At 41.2% G+C, this 18359-nt stretch overlaps 1 protein-coding gene across 1 annotated transcript in view; it reads right to left on the bottom strand.

Moving 5' to 3' along the window:
• Utrn (utrophin) overlaps positions 1 to 18359 on the bottom strand; it is a 593945-nt gene that overhangs the window by 332747 nt on the left and 242839 nt on the right. Inside the window, 2 exon segments of the mRNA XM_032894978.1 lie at positions 15089 to 15243; positions 17462 to 17667. Of these exon segments, the coding sequence (XP_032750869.1) occupies positions 15089 to 15243; positions 17462 to 17667 (361 nt within the window).

Genomic DNA, 18359 nt, shown 5'->3' with positions numbered 1-18359 from the left:
TTTTAAAGACGTTAGGCAATATTTGAGATTTTTTTTTAGGCTGTAGAATATAATATACTGTTCTATGAAGTATGAGCATGCTTATAATTGGTCAAAGGGAATAGTCTCTCCAGGAAAGCCACGGCTGTGCGATGCTAATTTTGGTGTCTTAAAAGGTGATCTCTGCAGCGGCGTAAGATTTAAATGTAGTCATCTCTTTCAGAGTGCAAAATGGAAGCATCAGTCTAAGTGCGAAGTCATCTCTTAAGATTTTGCTCATCCGACATATATACAAACACGTACTGGGGGGAAAGGCCTTCAAAGTGCACAGAGAGCATTGTTGAAACGTTCGGTGATCTGGTGAGCAGTCCCTGCTACAGAGGCTGTCTTTCTCGAGACACTTAAAAATTCACTCCACAACCCGTGCTGGACCTTATGGACCTTATGCATGCTGGAGCTCCTGAAAAGTTAAACGGAAGAGCCCCACCTCCACCTCATGGGGCGTGGTTGTGTACAGCAGAGCAAAGCAGCCACTTCCCCATGGGGCAGCTATCGATAATTTAAAAAAAAATTATACACCATCTGGACATTTCCATAAGAGGCTGTGCCTCTCACGATTGTTTTCCTTTACTTTTTTATTTAAACTGGATCACTACTCATATTTGCTCTTCATTAATCCATCAGTATTATATCATTCCATACCTTTGCCTACACGCACACCAGTCAACCCTCCATAGGCATGTTTGGCCAAGCCCCGAGCTCCTGCTATACAATCAGCCTGAGTTGTACCTCAGTCTCCTCACGTCAGGCCTTCATCTGAGCTTTGCTGAATCTGGAATTCTTGAGCCCAAAAGTACTACGCTTTCAATCTCTGTCCTGTCCCCATTCCTGTCCAGCCTGGCTGTCCCTCTTCGCAGCAAAGTTCTCTAAGACTGTTTCTATAAATTGTTTGCACTTTCTTGCCTCTAGCCTGTTCTTCTCCCCAAAGCTACAGTGCCCCCCACTTCAGTCATCAATATCTTTCACAAAGTTCCGTCTTTATCATTTCCACCGTGTCAAACCACACGGCTAACCCACCAGAGCATATGTATGTCCAAAGCACATCCAAAGACTACAGTCTCTGTGGCTGGATCACGGTAGCCGACGATGTCTTCAGTGTGAACCTAGACCCAGGAATGGCTTCCTTTCTGCTCCTCACAATTATTCTTTTTACCCCGGTGAACTACTCTCAAAGCAAGATCCACAGAAATTAAACCGTAATCAATACAAACAGCGTCGCTCCCAGACTTCCCACCCGCTAGCTTCCAATTGCACTCATGTGGAGACTCCTGTGTTTTACAATGTCCATATCTGGCCGCTGTCTCCCTCTCCCCTCACATCTCAGGCCCATACATTCTTACTGCTTCATGATTTTTACAGCTGCTATTTATTCTGGAAGATTCTCCAACTGGTTCTTTCCTAACCCCCAGAAGCAGCTAAACTATCACCTCTGGTTTTGGCTTCCTAGCGTTTACCCGCATTTAGCTTTTAAAGTCCCACTCTTACACTGCACTGCTGACTTTATTTGCAGGTTCCAAACGGCCTCCTATAATTACGTTGATCGTTATCCCAACTTCCTCTATACTAGACGGACATATGACTATCTCTCTTATTGCCTCTGAATGGAAGCTTTCTGGAGGCAGGCACAAGTGTGTTTAGGGTTGGTTCTCCAGTACTCTCAAAGAGCCTGGCCAGATGGAGGCTAATGAATAGTGCTTTAATTATTAATCAATTTAATAGTAATTTAACTGCTAGAATGAAAACAAAGCAAATGAAGGAAATAACAAAGGCTGTGCCCGTTAGCCCTCTATATTATCTGATGCAAAACTGAGGAAACTAGGCATGCATGTAGGGGCCTGACACAAACTGAACACTGGAACCTTCTCTTCTCACACCACACAAATAGTTTGTTATGAGGGCTGTGTTTTATTAAGGGCAGAAAAAATGATACATGGACTCTTAAATAACTGAAAAGGAAGAACGTAGATGATTATAACTTTTATACCTCTCTCAGTGTGAATGGAATAACCAAAGAAAGAGACTGAAAACCAAAGGTGACTATCAAGAAAGAGATTGCCTACCAAGAGGAAACGACATGTTGACTGGCCCAAATCTAGATCTCAAAAGAGGAGGAAGGAAAAGGCTACCTGCACTTCCCACCCATGCACGTTGATCGAGAGTGACGGTTGCTCATCTTACGAGCTCAGTGGTTGAGCCTGGCCAAAGGGTGGGCAGAAGAGGTAACCCTGATATGCTGTCTTTCATTGGCAATACCTTAAAAGGTATTGTGCAAACTGAAAAGTGACCCATGCTGAAGAAAAATACACACTTTTAGCTTGACCTACAGAGACAATATGCAAGGACCAAACAAAACAGAAGCTTGGAGCCACACAACAAAATACACTGAAAAAAACTCGGTCCAAGGTCTAACAAATTCAGTCCTTTTGTTTCGGAGTCTCCTATGCCCCAGGCTGCCTTAAACTCCCCGTGTCCTGGAGGATGTCTTTGAACTCCTGATCCCACTGAAGATTATCTCTTCAATGCTAGGATTACAGGCAATTTTTGCCATATCCTGATTATGCAGCATTTGGGGATTGAACCCAGGACTTTCTACAAGGCAGACAAGCCCTCTACAATGGAGTTATATGCCCAGCTCACAAGCTCAATCTTCAGTGTACACAAGACTTCCCTCAGTCCATGTAAACTATATCCAGGCTACGGGTATCAATGAAAAAGTCTTATACCAGAAGAAAATAAAGAACATTGTTTCACTCATCACTTTGAATCATAAGCCTGGCACTCAATCAGACAGTAGTCCTTAAAGTTTTATATTCTTTTCTTCCCAAGAGAGTTAGATCTGTGCTTTAGCACAAGACACTTGAATACAGCATTAATTACACAAGTATGATGATTTCAGTAAGTAGGATAAATTGGGTTTTTTAAGAAGTTTCATCTGCTAATGAAGACTGAGCGCAACGCTAATGTATTGATTAAAGCAGACAATCCAACACTTTGTCGTCAGGATCAGCAGAAACCATTCAGAATGACAAGCCTGTGGGCCCATCAGCCACACAAAGCCCTGCAAATGGCGATGGCTTACGAGGAAGACAAGACAGCAATGATGTTAATTTGGGTAAGCTTTTGGGGAGCACAGACCAGGGACCGAGAACGTTTAGGTGTGACTTTTGATCTCACAGTAGGACTACCTATCAGCAACGCTCTCCGTTTTAAAATCGAGAAAGGTGAGACCCGGAGAGAGGAAATGACATGCTCAGGGTTCACACCAGGCTTTCTGCCCTGCCTGTACCATCCTGAAAGTGCCTTAAAATAGGCATGCGTGGGGATAGGACAAGGGGAAAGTCTATAGTTAATCCACGACTTGTGAGGAACCATAGCATATACTTATAGTATCTGATTTCCTTTATAGTCCTTCAGAACAGGTAATTCTATTTCTATACACATACATACATATGCATATACCCACAGATATGCATTTATATGCAAATAAAATGCTATTTTATCTATACAGAGTGAAAATATAGGACTAAATAACCATCCGGACCCAAATCAGGCATCCAAACTCCAAAAATTGCCTTAAAATGAGTAATATTAACCCCGACACCTGAAATGCTCTGATATCTAAAAACGATTTCAGTACTAATATGATGCACAGTGTAGGTTAGTGTCTATATGCAGGTGAAGGCTCGCACAAGTTAGGTCAAGGCCATGACTGGATGGTAAAAAAAAAAAAAAATAAGGCAGGGACAAAACTTTTCTAAGGTGGGAGAGAAGAGGAAAGAGGAAGAATCAAGATGGAGACGGAGAAGGACGACTCAGATCACGGTGGTCTTGAATTGCCACGGGAGTTACGTATAGTTCGTAAGGGATGTATTTCTGTAGGAAAATTTATCTTATCTGGGTGGGTGGGCAGTTTATATCGTTATCAATTGGTTGTGAGTTGATCGTGAGGGTGTATTGTGGATTGAGAATTTAACATGAACCTGATTGTTGGGTTACAGTTGTTGAATCTTGATTTTCCCGGGTAGTTGGAACCAGAGAGTTCACGGCTGGCAGAGAGCCGCCAGGAGAGATACTAACCAGAGATAAATTATGGTTAGTTCCATATGGCCCCATGGGTGCCGGAACTAACTCTAGGGAGCAGAGTGACAAGGTGCCATGCTGGAATGACCCACAGACCTGGGACTGAGAGCACTTGGGGGCAGCTGAAATAAGGATTCCCTGCAGTGCCAAGTGGCCCCACAGGTGCTAACACTAGCACAGGTTGAAAGGTTCTCAGAGAATACTTGGGGTCAGTGTGCAGCTACTGAGGTAAAAGTACCCCCACAGTGCCATGTAGGCTCATGGATGTGAGAGAGACACAGGATAAAAGGTTCAACTTTATTTTTCCTTTTCTTTTCTTAAATATTTTTTAATATTTTTATTGGATTTTTTTAATTTATATTTCAAATATTATACCCTTTCCCGATTTCCCCTCCATAAGCCCCTTATTCCATTCCCCTCCAACTTCTTCTATAAGGGTGTTCCCCCTCCCCAACCATGCCTCCTTCCCGCCTCCCCTACAATGGGGGGGCAAGGGGGTTTCAGCTTTGACATAAACAAATCTTCTCCTCCCGTTTGTGCCCAACAAGGCCATCCTCTGCTACATATGCAGCTGGAGCCATGGGCTCTGTCCATGTGTACTGTTTGGGTAGCGGTTTATTCCCTAGGAGCTCTGGTTGGTTGGTATTGTTGTTCTTATGGGCTTGCAAACACCTTCAGCTCCTTCAATCCTTTCTCTAACTCCACCAACTGGGACCCCATTCTCAGTTCAATGGTTTGCTGCTCCCATTTGCCTCTGTATTTGTTATGCTCCAGCTGAGCCTCTCAGGAGACAGCTATATCAGGCTCCTGTCAGCATGCACTTCTTGGTCTCATCAATATGGTCTAAGTTTGGTGGCTATATGTATATAGGCTGGATCCCCAGGTGGGGCAGGCTCTGAGTGGCCATTCCTTCAGTCTCTGCTCCAAACTTTGTCTCCATATCCCCTCTTATGAATATTTTTGTTCCCCCTTTTAAGACGGAATAAAGCATCTACACTTTGCTTATCCTTCCTCTTGAGCTTCATGTGGTCTGTGGATTGTATCTTGGCTAATTCCAGATTTTGGGCTAATATCCACTTAGCAGTGAGTGCATACCATGTGTGTTCTTTTGTGATTGGGTTACCTCACTCAAGATGATATTTTCTAGTTCCATCCATTTGCCTATGAATTTCATAAAGTCATTGTTTTTAATAGCTGAGTAGTACTCCATTGTGTAGATGTACCACATTTTCTGTATCCATTCCTCTGTTGAAGGGCATCTGGTTCTTTCCAGCTTCTGGCTATTATAAATAAGGCTGCTATGAACATAGTGGAGCATGAGTCTTTTTATATGTTGGGGCATCTTTTGGGTATATGCCCAAGAGAGGTATAGCTGGGTCCTCAGGTAGTTCAATGTCCAATTTTCTGAAGAACTGCCAGACTGATTTCCAGAGTGGTTGTACCAGCTTACAATCCCACCAACAATGGAGGAGTGTTCCTCTTTCTCCACATCCTCACCAGCATCTGTTGTCACCTGAGTTTTTATCTTAGCCATTCTCACTGGTGTGAAGTGGAATCTCAGGGTTGTTTTGATTTGCATTTCCCTGATGACTAAGGATGTTGAACATTTCTTTAGGTACTTCTCAGCCATTCAATATTCCTCAGTCGAGAAGTCCTTTAGCTATGTCCACTATTTTATAATAGGGTTATTTGGCTCTCTGGAGTCTAACTTCTTGAGTTCTTTGTATATTTTGGATATTAGCCCTCTATCAGATAGAGAATTGGTAAAGATCTTTTCCCAATCTATTGGTTGCCGTTTTGTCCTAATGACAGTGTCCTTTGCCTTACAGAAGTTTTGCAGTTTTGTGAGGTCCCATTTGTCCATTCTTGATCTTAGAGCATAAGCCATTGGTGCTTTGTTCAGGAAATTTTCCCAACTGCCGATGTGTTCAAGGCTCATCCCCACTTTTTCTTCTATTAGTTTGAGTGTTTCTGGTTTCACGTAGAGGTCCTTGATCCACTTGGACCTAACCTTTGTGTAGGGGGATAAGAATGGATCGATTTGCATTCTTCTACATGCTGACCTCCAGTTGAAACAGCACCATTTGTTGAAAATGTTATCTTTACTCCAATGGATGGTGTTAGCTCCTTTGTCAAAGATCAACTGACAATAGGTGTGTGGGTTCATTTCTGGGTCTTCAATTCTATACCATTAATCTACTTGCCTGTCTCTGTACCAATACCATACAGTTTTTATCCCTATTGCTGCGTAATACTGCTAAAGGTCAGGGATAATGATTAACCCAGAAGTTCTTTTATTGTTGAAGATAGTTTTCCCTCTCCTGGGTTTTTTGTTATTCCAGATGAATTTACAAATTGCTCTTTCTAACTCTAAGAAGAATTGAGTTGGAATTTTGATGGGGATTGCATTGAATCTATAAATTGCTTTTAGAAAAATGGCCATTTTTACTATATTAATCCTGCCAATCCATGAGCATGGGAGGTCTTCTAATCTTCTGAGATCTTCTTCAGTTTCTTTCTTCAGAGACTTGAAGTTCTTGTCATACAGACCTTTCACTTGCTTGGTTAGAATCACACTGAGGTATTTTATGTTATTTGAGACTATTGTGAAGGGTGTCATTTCCCTAGTTCTTTCTCAGCCTGTTTATCCTTTGAGTAGAGGAAGACTACTGATTTGTTTGAGTTAATTTTATACCCAGCCACTTTGCTGAAGTTGTTTATCAGACTTAGTAGTTCTCTGGTGGAACTTTTGGGGTCACTTAAGTACATTATCATATCGTCTGCAAAGTGATATTCTGACTTCTGCCTTTCCAATTTGTATCCCTTTGACCTCCTTTAATTGTCTGACTGCTCTGGCTAGGACTTCGAGTACTATATTGAATAAGTAGGGAGAGAGTGAGCAGCCTTGTCTAGTCCTTGATTTTGGTGGGATTGCTTCAAGTTTCTTTCTATTTAGATTGAAGGGGTGTTGAATTTTGTCAAATGCTTTCTCAGCATCTAATGAAATGATCATGTGATTATTTTCTTTGACTTTGTTTATATAGTGGATTACATTGACAGATTTCCATATATTGAACCATCCCTGCCTCCCTGGGATGAAGCCTACTTGGTCATGATGGATGATAATTTTGATGTGTTCTTGGATTTGGTTTGTGAGAATTTAATTGAGTATTTTTGTGTTGATAATCATAAGGGATGTTGGACTGAAGTTTTCTTTCTTGGTTGGGTCTTTGAATGGTTTAGGTATAAGCATAATTGTGGCTTCATAAGAGGAATTGTGTAGTGCTCCTGTTTCTCTTTTGAGGAATAATTTGGACAGTGTTGGTATGAGGTCTTCAATGAAGGTCTGATAGAATTCTGCACTAAACAGATCTGGTTCTGCGCTTTTTTTGGTTGGAAGACTTAATAACTGCTTCCATTTCTTTAGGAGTTATGGGAGTGATTAGATGGTTTATCTGATCCTGATTTAACTTTGGTACCTGGTATCTGTCTAGAAAATTGTCCATTTCATCCAGATTTTCCAGTGTTGTTGAATATAGTCTTTTGTAGTAGGATCTGATGATTTTTTTTTTAAATTTCCCAGATTCTGTTGTTATGTCTCCCTTTTCGTTTCTGATTTTGTTAATTGGCATATACTTTCGGTGCCCTCTGGTTAGTCTGGCTAAGGGTTTATCTATCTCGTTGATTTTCTCAAAGAACCAGCTCCTGGTTTTGTTGATTATTTGTATAGTTCTTTTTGTTTCCACTTGGTTGATTTGAGCCCTGAGTTTATTTCATGCTGACTATTCCTCTTGGTGTATTTGCTTCTTTTTGTTCTAGAGCTTTCAGGTGTGCTGTCAAACTGCTCATGTATGCTCTCTCAAGTTTCTTTTTGGAGACACTCAGAGCTTTGAGTTTTCCTCTGAGCACAGCTTTCATTGTGTCTCATAAGTTTGGGTATGTTGTACCTTCATTTTCATTAAATTCTAAAAAGTCTTTAATTTCTTTATTTCTTCCTTGACCAGGTTATCATTGAGTCAACTTCCATGTGTATGTGGGCTTTCTGTCATTTATGTTGTTATTGAAGACCAGCCTTAGTCCGTGGTTATCTGATAGGATGCATGGGATTATTTCACTCTTCTGGTATATGTTGAGGCCTGTTTTATGACAGATTATATGATCAATTTTGGAGAAGGTACCATGAGGTGCTGAGAAGAAGGGATCTGTTAAACCTATTTGGCTAGGAAGTTCTGTTATTTTCTCTATGACTCTGTTCGGTTTCTGTTTCCATGATCTGTCCACTGCTGAGAATGGTATGTTGAAATCTTCCACTTATTGTGTGATGTGCAATGTGTGCTTTGAACTTTAGTAAGGTTTCTTTTGTGAATGTAGGTGCCCTTGCATTTGGAGCGTTGATATTCAGAATTGAGAGTTCTTCTTGGTGGATTTCTCCTTTGATGAAAATAAAGTCTCCTTCCTGATCTTTCTTTTTTCTGATAACTTTTAGTTGAAAGTCAATTTTATTCAATATTAGAATAGCTACTCCAGCTTGCTTCTTCAGACCGTTTGCTTAGAAAATTGTTTTCCAGCCTTTCACTCTGAGGTAGTGTCTGTCTTTGTCACTGAGTTGTGTTTCCTGTAGGCAGTAAAATGTGGGGTCTACTTTACACATCCAGTCTCTTAGTCTATGTCTTTTTATTGGGGAATTGAGTCCATTGACGTTGAGAGATATTAAGGAATGGTGATTGTTGTTTCCTGTTATTTTTGTTGTTAGAGGTGGAATTATGTCTGTGTGTCTGTCTTCTTTTGGGTCTGTTGCAAAGAGATTACTTTCTTGCTTTTTCTAAGGTGTAGTTTCCTTCCTTGTGTTGGAGTTTTCAATCTATTATCCTTTGTAGGGCTGGATTTGTGGAAAGTTATTGTGTAAATTTGGTTTTGCCATGGAATATCTTGTTTTCTCCTTCTATGTTAATTGAGAGTTTTGCTGGATAGTAGCCTGGGCTGACATTTGTGTTCTCTTAGGTCTGTATGACATCTGCCCAGAATCTTCTGGCTTTCATAGTCTCTGGTGCAAAGTCTGGTGTAATTCTGATAGGTCTGCCTTTATTATGTTTTACTTAACCTTTTTCCCTTACTGCTTTTAATATTCTTTCTTTGTTTTGTGCATTTGGTGTTGTGACTATTATGTGAGAGGAAGAATTTCTTTTCTGGCCCAATCTATTTGGAGTTCTGTAGGCTTCTTGTAATGTTTATGGGCATCTCTTTCTTAAGTTTAGGGAAATTTCCTTCTATAATTTGTTGAAGATATTTATTGGTTCTTTAATTTGAGAATCTTCACTCTCTTCTATACCTATAATCCTTAGGTTTCATCTTTTCATTGTTTCCTGGATTTCCTAGATGTTTTGAGCTAAGAGCTTTTTGCATTTTAAATTATCTTTGATGGTTCTGTCAATGTTTTGTGTGGTATCTTCTGACCCTAAGATTCTCTCTTCTATCTCTTGTATTCTGTTGGTGACGCTTCTGTCTATAACTCCTGATCTCTTTCCTAGGTTTTCTATCTCCAGGGTTGTCTCCCTTTGTGCTTTCTTTATTGTTTCTATTTCCATTTTTAAATCCTAGATGGTTTTGTTCAATTCCTTCACCTGGTTGGTTGTGTTTTTTTTTCTAATTCTTTAAGGGATTTTTGTGTTTCCTCTTTAAGGGCTTCTATGTGTTTACTTGTGTTATCCTGAATTTCTTTAAGGCAGTTAGTTACATCCTTCTTAAAGTCCTCTATCATCATCATGAGATATGATTTTAATCCAAATATTGCTTTTCCAGTGTGTTTGGATATCCAGTATTTGCTCTGGGGAGAGAAGTGGGCTCTGATGATGCCAAATAGTCTTGATTTCTGTTGCTTAGGTTCCTGCACTTGCCTCTCGCCATCAGGTTGTCTCTGGTGTTAGCTTGTCTTGCTGTCTCTGACAGTGGCTTGACCCTCCTGTAAGCCTGTGTCTCATCAGTCCTGTAGACCTGTTTTCTTTCAGTTGTATCTGTACAGGGAGCTGTGGGACTGGGTCAGCTCCGAGTGCAGGCAGAAACTGGAAGGGTCCTGTCCCAGACCACTCCTGGGTTTGTGTGTCCTGAGTCCCCCAGGTGGTTCACTTGAAGCAGAAGAGTTGATCTTACCTCTGCTCCCAGGAGTGCCAGTTCTCCTGGAGACTTGCTTTCACCTCTGGGTACAGGCAGAAACCAGAAGGGTCCTAGGTTCATGTACCCAGAGGAAACAGAGGGCACTAGGCAGGTTCCTCTTGGGCCAGGAATGTGAACAGAAGTAGTTGTCCCCTCTCAGCTCTCAGAATTGTCCTTACTTCTGACAGTCCATGGGATTTGGGTACAGAGAGCTCTGGAACTGGTTCAGCTCCAGGTGCAGGCAGAAACCAGAAGGATCCTTGCCCCTGACTGCTCTTAGGTTCCTGTATCCAGAGGGCACTAAGCAGGTTCCTCTTGGGCAAAGAATGTGAGCAGAAATAGTTATCTCCCCTGAGCTCTCAGAAATGTCTGCACTTCTGAGAGTTCAGCTCTTTCCCCTATGGGATTTGGGTATAGAGCGGTACAGGACAGGTTCAGCTCTGAAAGCCGAAACTGAAAGTGTGCAGTCCCAGACTGCTCCTGTGTTTTTGTGTCCTGAGGTTACCAGGCAGGTAGCTTGGAGCAGAAGATTCGGTCTAACCTCTGCTCTCAGGTGTGTCGGCGCTCCTGGCAACTGGCTTCCAGCTCTAGGCTCAGGCAGAAACCAGAAGGGTCCTGCCTCTGACTGCTCTTAGGTTTCTGAACTTTTTTTTAAATATTTACTGAACATCACAGTTGATAATTTTTTAAAACTTTAACATGACATTCCTTCTGGTTTATGTTTAAAATACACATGAATTTTTATTAGCTGATTAATTATGGTGCTGGTATGGTACAAGGCTTCACAAATGCTACACTCCCCAACTTACATAGTATGTTTAAAACATAATAAATTTCGTGTTTAGATTTGAGCATCACCTCCTGTATGTGGCACTAGGTGTCTGTAAATACCCCCAAGTCCAAACCACTTCTGGTTCCAAGCATTTCAGATAAAGTTTACTCAACTTGTGCAAACACTTTTGACTATCGAAATTTGCAATAAGTAATTAGTTAACTGTCATTACAAATGCAAAGCAAAGATCTAAGAATTTCTGTACCTTTCAAAACGAATGTATGTATATTACAGATCATCTTCCAGGAGATTTACGGAAACAACTAAATATAGTAATCTTTATGCTGCAGGAGGAAGTTATACCCACTGCATAAAGACTGTAATTACGGCCCTCACATCAAAGGGCAGCTGTCTATTATCGGGGATGTTTGGGATTTATACACTGCAGATAAGGGAATGAGGACCTTTAAATGTGAATGGTCAGTTTCAATTCATCTGAATGGAAAGCTGATATTAAACTTTAGGAATTACAGCCACTAACATTATTATTGCATATTCAAGTATGATACCCCTTCACCTCTGCACAATTCCGCTGACAATGATGTATATTCAGAGCTCAGCTGTGCAGTAGGAAGAAGTGATGACAAAGGCCTGTCGGGGACATCAGAGTGGCACGGTGGTCATGTGCTCGAGCTTGCTCTATTATTCATGCGCGCTCTCATATCTTTAATCTGATCTGTTCTCCATACACAGCACAGATAAGTGCCAGTAAATAGAATCGCAGATCTGAGAAGCAAATGCACAGAGAGAGCATTCACCAGCCAGAGCTTTCATTCAGATAACAAAGAAGAAAAATTATAAACTCTTGGTAAAGGAAGTAAGAGCCTGGCTGTGTAGGCAAAAAGGCAAAAATTCGAATTCCAGAGACGCTTGATGAGCTGTGTAACTCTGGGGAACTCTCTACCACCTCTGTACGGCCATGTACAGCCAACGCAATGCTAAAGGGGAGGCTTCTTGTCCTTTAAGATGGTGGGCGAATTATAGGAGAGCTGTGTGAAGTGCCTACTGCGGTGAGAGACCATGAGAAACCTCTGGGACGCTCACAGCAGACACTCAGGAGACAGAAGCTGATTCACTTTGCCATGAATGTTTCAGAATTCAGAACATGGCTTTCGGTCTTAAGAAACTGTCATTCATGTTCTGTGTGACTTTTTATTTTCACTGAGCTTGACAGTGTTAGGCTGGCCCACATGCTCTCAAAGGAATTGCTAAGTAGATCTACCCCCTCAGAGCAGTAGTAGAAGAACTGACTCCTCTTCCTGTCTCACTAAAAAGCTTAAGTGCATAGAATGGAAGCAAACAACACAGGACACTTGTTATTAATAAAGCTTCAAAGACTATGCAGGAAGATTCCAAGTTTGATCCTGCTCTCAGGTACACTGCAAGTTCAGCTATGTCAGTAAGACTCTGCTCTGTCCCCAGGATAATTAACTAAAATTTAAGGGGGACAGGGTCTCAAAAACTTCCGGTGGAAGATAATTTTAAAAGTGGAGAAATGTTGGTCTAAAGTTTGTCTTTAGAAGAGCAATGTCAAAAACACAAAAGAAGGTTAATATAATCTCACACCTTGCTTAAGAAAGTAAGGAATAGTTTATATATTCCCAAGAGGTGTGTATTTACGATAGTTAACAATTTGAAAGACACAATTTCGATATAGAAGCTGTAGCTGTCACTCAGGAAGGATTCTGTGAGCCAAGGTTTTGTTGTATTTTCCCCAATGACATAAAGAACAATACGACCTAAGCCATGTCTAAATATTAATAGGAATTCTCATTTCCAAAACAACTCAGAAACAAAATGAACTAAAGCAAGGGTTTGCACCACGACAAAACTGGAGCTCTGTGGCTATCTCAACTTTGATAAATGAGAGACCACCTTGGAATATAATTTGTTTTTAATTGCCTCTTCCATCTAACTTAACTGCTGCTGTGGACTGTTTTAGGGTATTTACAAAGTCAAGCCTCAGTGGTGCTAAACAAAGCAGACTGCTTATTTCAAAGCAAGTGCTCGACTTTTCAGAAATGCTTACCCAAAAACAGAGCCATGCTTCTTACCCATGGAATTTCTGCACATGAATGAGTTTAAAGAAGTATCTTGCTCACTGCTATTTTTAACCCACCTCCCTCCCTATTTTAGTTATGAGACTGATCCAAAGAACATGTCATGATATAAGAATGCTATACTGATAAAACCACCAAGATCACAGCCATTGACCCTGAACTTCTGGCAAAGCTGTGTGTTTGTTAGGGTACCTAGTGAGAACCTGAGTCAGTAACTAACACACATGCATTCTCATGCTCCCCCCATAGAATCTTCTTCAAGGAGTTTCAGAACCATGTTAAAGAATCTAACAATGACCATCAGAAGTCAAAAACAGTGGTTTGGTGCAGAAAGGTGCATTCTACCAAAGCCTAGCACCCTGAGTTAGAGTTCTGGAACATAAGCAGCAGATAAAGAGAACCAACTCCTACAAGTGATTCTCTGACCTCTATACAAGTACAGTGGCACCCATGGATATACTCATGTATGCACACATACACATAGGTGCACATGCATACATACATGTGCATATACATATGCACATACACGTGCATACATGTGCACACACCCACACATACATGCAGTGCACGTATGCACACAGGAGCACATGCACACACACACATGTGCATACACATACATACCCATGTGCACACACAGACATACATGCAGTACACACATGTATACATATACATACATGCACATATGGACACGCGCCCGCGCACACACAGAGATAGACACATATGCATACACAATTTAAAACACAACTAGAGGCAAAAATACTTCTGTGTTAGTTACCATTAAATTTTGGAATTATTTTAACATAAAAATGTTCTGATATCAGTTTTATCTACTACAAAATAAATACGTTTTGATATTGTGATGGTTTGCATATGCTTGGCCCAGGGAGTGGCCCTATTAGAAGATGTGGCCTTGTTGGAGGAAGTGTGTCACTGTGGGGTAGGCTTGGAGACCCTCCTCCTAGCTGCCTGAGGATGCTCAGTCTGTTCCTGGCTTCCTTCAGATGAAGATGTAGAACTCAGCTCCTCCTGCACTATGCCTGCCTGGATGTTGCTGTGCCCCCGCCTTGATGATAATGGACTGAACCTCTCAACCTGTAAGCCAACCCCAACTAAATGTTGTCCTTTACAAGACTTACATTGGTCATGGTGTCTGTTCACAGCAGTAAAACCCTAACTAAGACAGATATCAAAATCATTTCTAGTAAATTGCACTTAGCACAGAAAAGAAGCCATAATTTCACTTACATATGGGCCCTGCCCATATGATGTATAAAATAAATATTTAACTGATGATGGACAACACACGGAATATGGAAAAACACTAATTACTGCCTATGCTTTCTCAAACCTGCGAGAAGAAGTGAGCAAAATCCTCTCTAATAAACACATATGCTGCTTCAGTCTTTTCTGTACATAAAGATAAGACGATGATGGGAAAAAAGATAATAAATTAACCAAAACTGGACACAGAGACTATTTCATAGGTCAGGTGATATAGGTCCACAGTGTCTGGTTCTCATTTGAAAATATCCCAGCCAAATATCACAGGCGAGCACAGTAACCGTGGGTACTAATATTACCCTGATGTAGTTACATCTATCTGTGTCCTATTCCAGAGAACTACAAAGTGTATTCTAAATAATACAAAGAGGCATGGGGGGAAAAAATAAGGAAACTTAAAAAAAATACTAGCTAGGTTTATTTAAAGAAAAAATGCAGTGTTAGGATTTCAAGAAGACATAAAAATACACACTCTACACAAAATATAATGGTGTGGATTTTCTTCATCAGAACTTAAAAGTGGGAAAATGTAATAATAAAACACACTTCTGACATTTGCCTATTGAGCTTGTTTCCATGAAAAAGCGAAGGAAACGGGATGCTCGGGTAGGCGATGTACGTGCTCCCACCCAGGCTTTCTGGTTACCTTTGTTTGAGATTGATCCATGACGTTTTCAAGTACTCCGTGGTTTCTTCCACATTCCTGGTGTCATCACTACTGTATTCTTCCAGAAGTTTCTGCAGGACGTTATCAAACGCCATGATGACACCATCACCAGAACCCAGTTCTTGAAGCAATAGCTAGGGTGTAAGTTGAGGCACAGTTAGAACTGGTCAGTCAGTAATTATTACTACCCGTTTCTGGTCACTCAGTAACTAGTACTTCCCACCCATATCCACTCAGTAACTAGTACTCCCCACCCATGGCCACTCAGTAACTAGTACTACCCATCCATGGCCACTCAGTAACTAGTACTACCCACCCATATCCACTCAGTAACTAGTACTACCCACCCATATCCACTCAGTAACTAGTACTGCACAACCCTCATATTCCTGAGGGTTTCAGCACATTTTAGACACAGAAATCATGAGAAGAAAGCAAGAGGACAAATTCTCAAACCAATCAAAACAATCAAACCAAAGTAATTCTAGAAGTAGCAAAAAAAAGACTTCCAACATGGTGGTCTGGAGTTCCAAGCAAGTCGAGAGGTGGACACCCTCTTCTGACCTCCATAGACACCTCCACTCATGCACACATGCCCACCCTCCCAACACACATATATATACACATACTTTAAAAAAACATAAAAATATACATTTAAAAGAGAAAGCGCCTGAGGGATCAGGTGCGTAGTGGGGGAGAGTAAAATATTACTCACGGAGATATCTGGCTTCCTCAAACCCTCATATTCCTAGAATGCCCTCTTCATTCTTTTTGTTATATATCTAATTCTCACAGGACATGAACCAAACTGGCATAAACTGAGTTCTTCTGTATATGTCTGGAGATGCATCAAAGATTACCATGGTGGAAATCCTCTGCCCCTTAACACCAGATCAGTCCGAGACAGTTTGAATGGATTAGGCAGCCTATCGTGATTTGTTCAGCATTCACCTAAACGTCTACCCAGGTGCTCAGTGTATCACAGGCACAACCCTCTCCACAGTGTCTCAACCCTGGTGTGGGTGGGGGACGCCCTCTCAATCAAGGGCAGCTGATGTCATTTATGTCTGTAATGTTTTTGTAGCAATTGTGGGAAAAAAAAACCCACCCTTAAGGCTTCAGAAGGAAAGCCTTTCCACTCCATGGATATCAAATTCACACACATCCCCTTAGAGAAAATGGTATAGCGTTTGCACAGTAAGATGTGCACACCCTCCAGTACACTTTAACCTGTGGGTCGAGAACCACTTTGGAAGTCAAACTACTCTGTTACAGGGGTTGCATATCAAATTCCTTGTATGTCAGGTATTTACATTACGATTCATAACAGGAGCAAAACTTCAGTTATGAAGTAGCAAGAACAATAATGTTATGGTTGTGGGTCACCACAACATAAGGAGCTCTGTTAAAGGGGCCACAGCATGAGGAAGGTTGAGAACCACTGGCTTAAAACAACATCGGTGCTTCATAATTAGCTGTCATATTGATGTTGTCACAGGGTAATGACAAGCCAACAAAAAATCCATATGTGTTCAGTTTAAAATCTGTAGACATGAACACTACAGATGGGAAGGCCAACTGTATTCTGGATATGTGGATAGAAACACTGGTGGACGTTTTTAATTAGATTCTTCTAGTCATGTGTACAAACGCTTTGCTCTTACTTTGGGGCAATCGACAGACATCATGAACACAGAGAACAGTTCAGAAACTAACACACTTAGTCAGCTGGGTTTTAAATGATACCCATGAGAAGGCCTTGTGTGCAGAGATTTGAGGCAATACTTGCAGGTTTTCAATTTTCCTCCTACATTTTTCTAGATTACTATATTCTTCCGAAGCCTACATTTTCATCTCGGGAATCAGAAGGGCAAATACAAAGTGTAAACCACACATCCAACACAAGAAGTTTTCTGACTGTGGAAGGAATGTTTAAATAACACCCTTTAAGCCATAAGTGTTCGATATTCCCAATACTATAGTGAAATTCGTCGTGAAAGCCGTTGCTACTGATAAATACGGGCATTAGAGAAATGGCACTGAGGTATGACTTGGCTTGCACACCACACAAGTACTCAAGATGGAGGTCTCATGTGATTTTATACGTTTAAAATCATGAGCTTTCCTTTGTAGACGCTAACTAAGGCTCCACTCTCACAAGTGCAGATTCCTGATCATTATGTCTTTAGACAAATTCCCAAAATAACAAAACCCCTGTGATTAAATCCCCATAAGCGTCAACATGTATGTCTAAGAACTTGGGGAAACATGAGGGCTCCTAATTGTAGTTAACAATATAAAACAGGTAAGTCCACCAAATGACTGCACCGAAAACTAGCCAATGTGCCTCACTTGATTGTCAGAAACTTGTTTGCTAAGAGGGTCCCGGCGGGCCTGCTGAAGCATGTAGAAGCGGGCCTCGTGTTTCCTCATGAGCTCTTCCGTCTCTTCTCTGTGGTCGTCCCACTGCAGGCTGTCCACGACCATGTCCTCCAGCTGCTGCCGCCGCAGCTCCACGCCATGCTGGGTACTCTCCCACTGGGTCTTCAGCTTTTCCACTGGGAAGTGGGATTAAAAGGAAACCATTTAAAGTGGCCACCGGGGAAGGAGAAGACCTGGTCCTAAACGTGTCCTAAAGAGATCTAGGCAGAGTGGAAGATTATAAACATATCTTAAAGGAGCTCTAATGTACATCGGCCACAACATTATGCACATAGTATAATATGTTATTATATACTATATAGTTAGGAATGCTATAGAGCTATACACAGGGGTTGGAGAAATAGCTCACACATATGTACACTGTGTTACAAAATATATTACACATCAAAGGTATAAACATAGGTGTATGTAGACAGGGTTTCGTTACCCATGCTGGTTCCTATTTGAGATTCTATTGGCTCAGCTTCCTGAGTGCTGAGATTATGAACCTATCCCACCGTGCCCCGCTCACCAATTTTAATTCCTTCAGTGCTGGGTTCAAATCCGAGGCATCTGACACACCCAGTAACCACTGAGCTCTGTACATGGCTCTTCTAAAGTGCTTTATTTATGTAAGTCAATCCTTCCTATGTTCCCCAGACTCACCTTGAACTTGCAACTCCCCTGCTGTGGTCCCATGTAGCTCAGTTTACATACAGGACCGGGCCACCTCGCCAAGTACATTTCTAAAACTCTCCCTGAACAGGGAAACTTGAATACAATTTATATTAAATACACTAGTCATCTAATAACAAAAATATCTACTAAA

The sequence above is a fragment of the Rattus rattus genome, chromosome 2, assembly GCF_011064425.1.
Source record: "Rattus rattus isolate New Zealand chromosome 2, Rrattus_CSIRO_v1, whole genome shotgun sequence".
In the NCBI taxonomy this organism is placed as follows: Eukaryota; Metazoa; Chordata; class Mammalia; order Rodentia; family Muridae; genus Rattus; species Rattus rattus.
The sequence above is the reverse complement of the archived record's forward strand: the minus strand, read 5'-3'. Positions and strand labels throughout refer to the sequence as shown.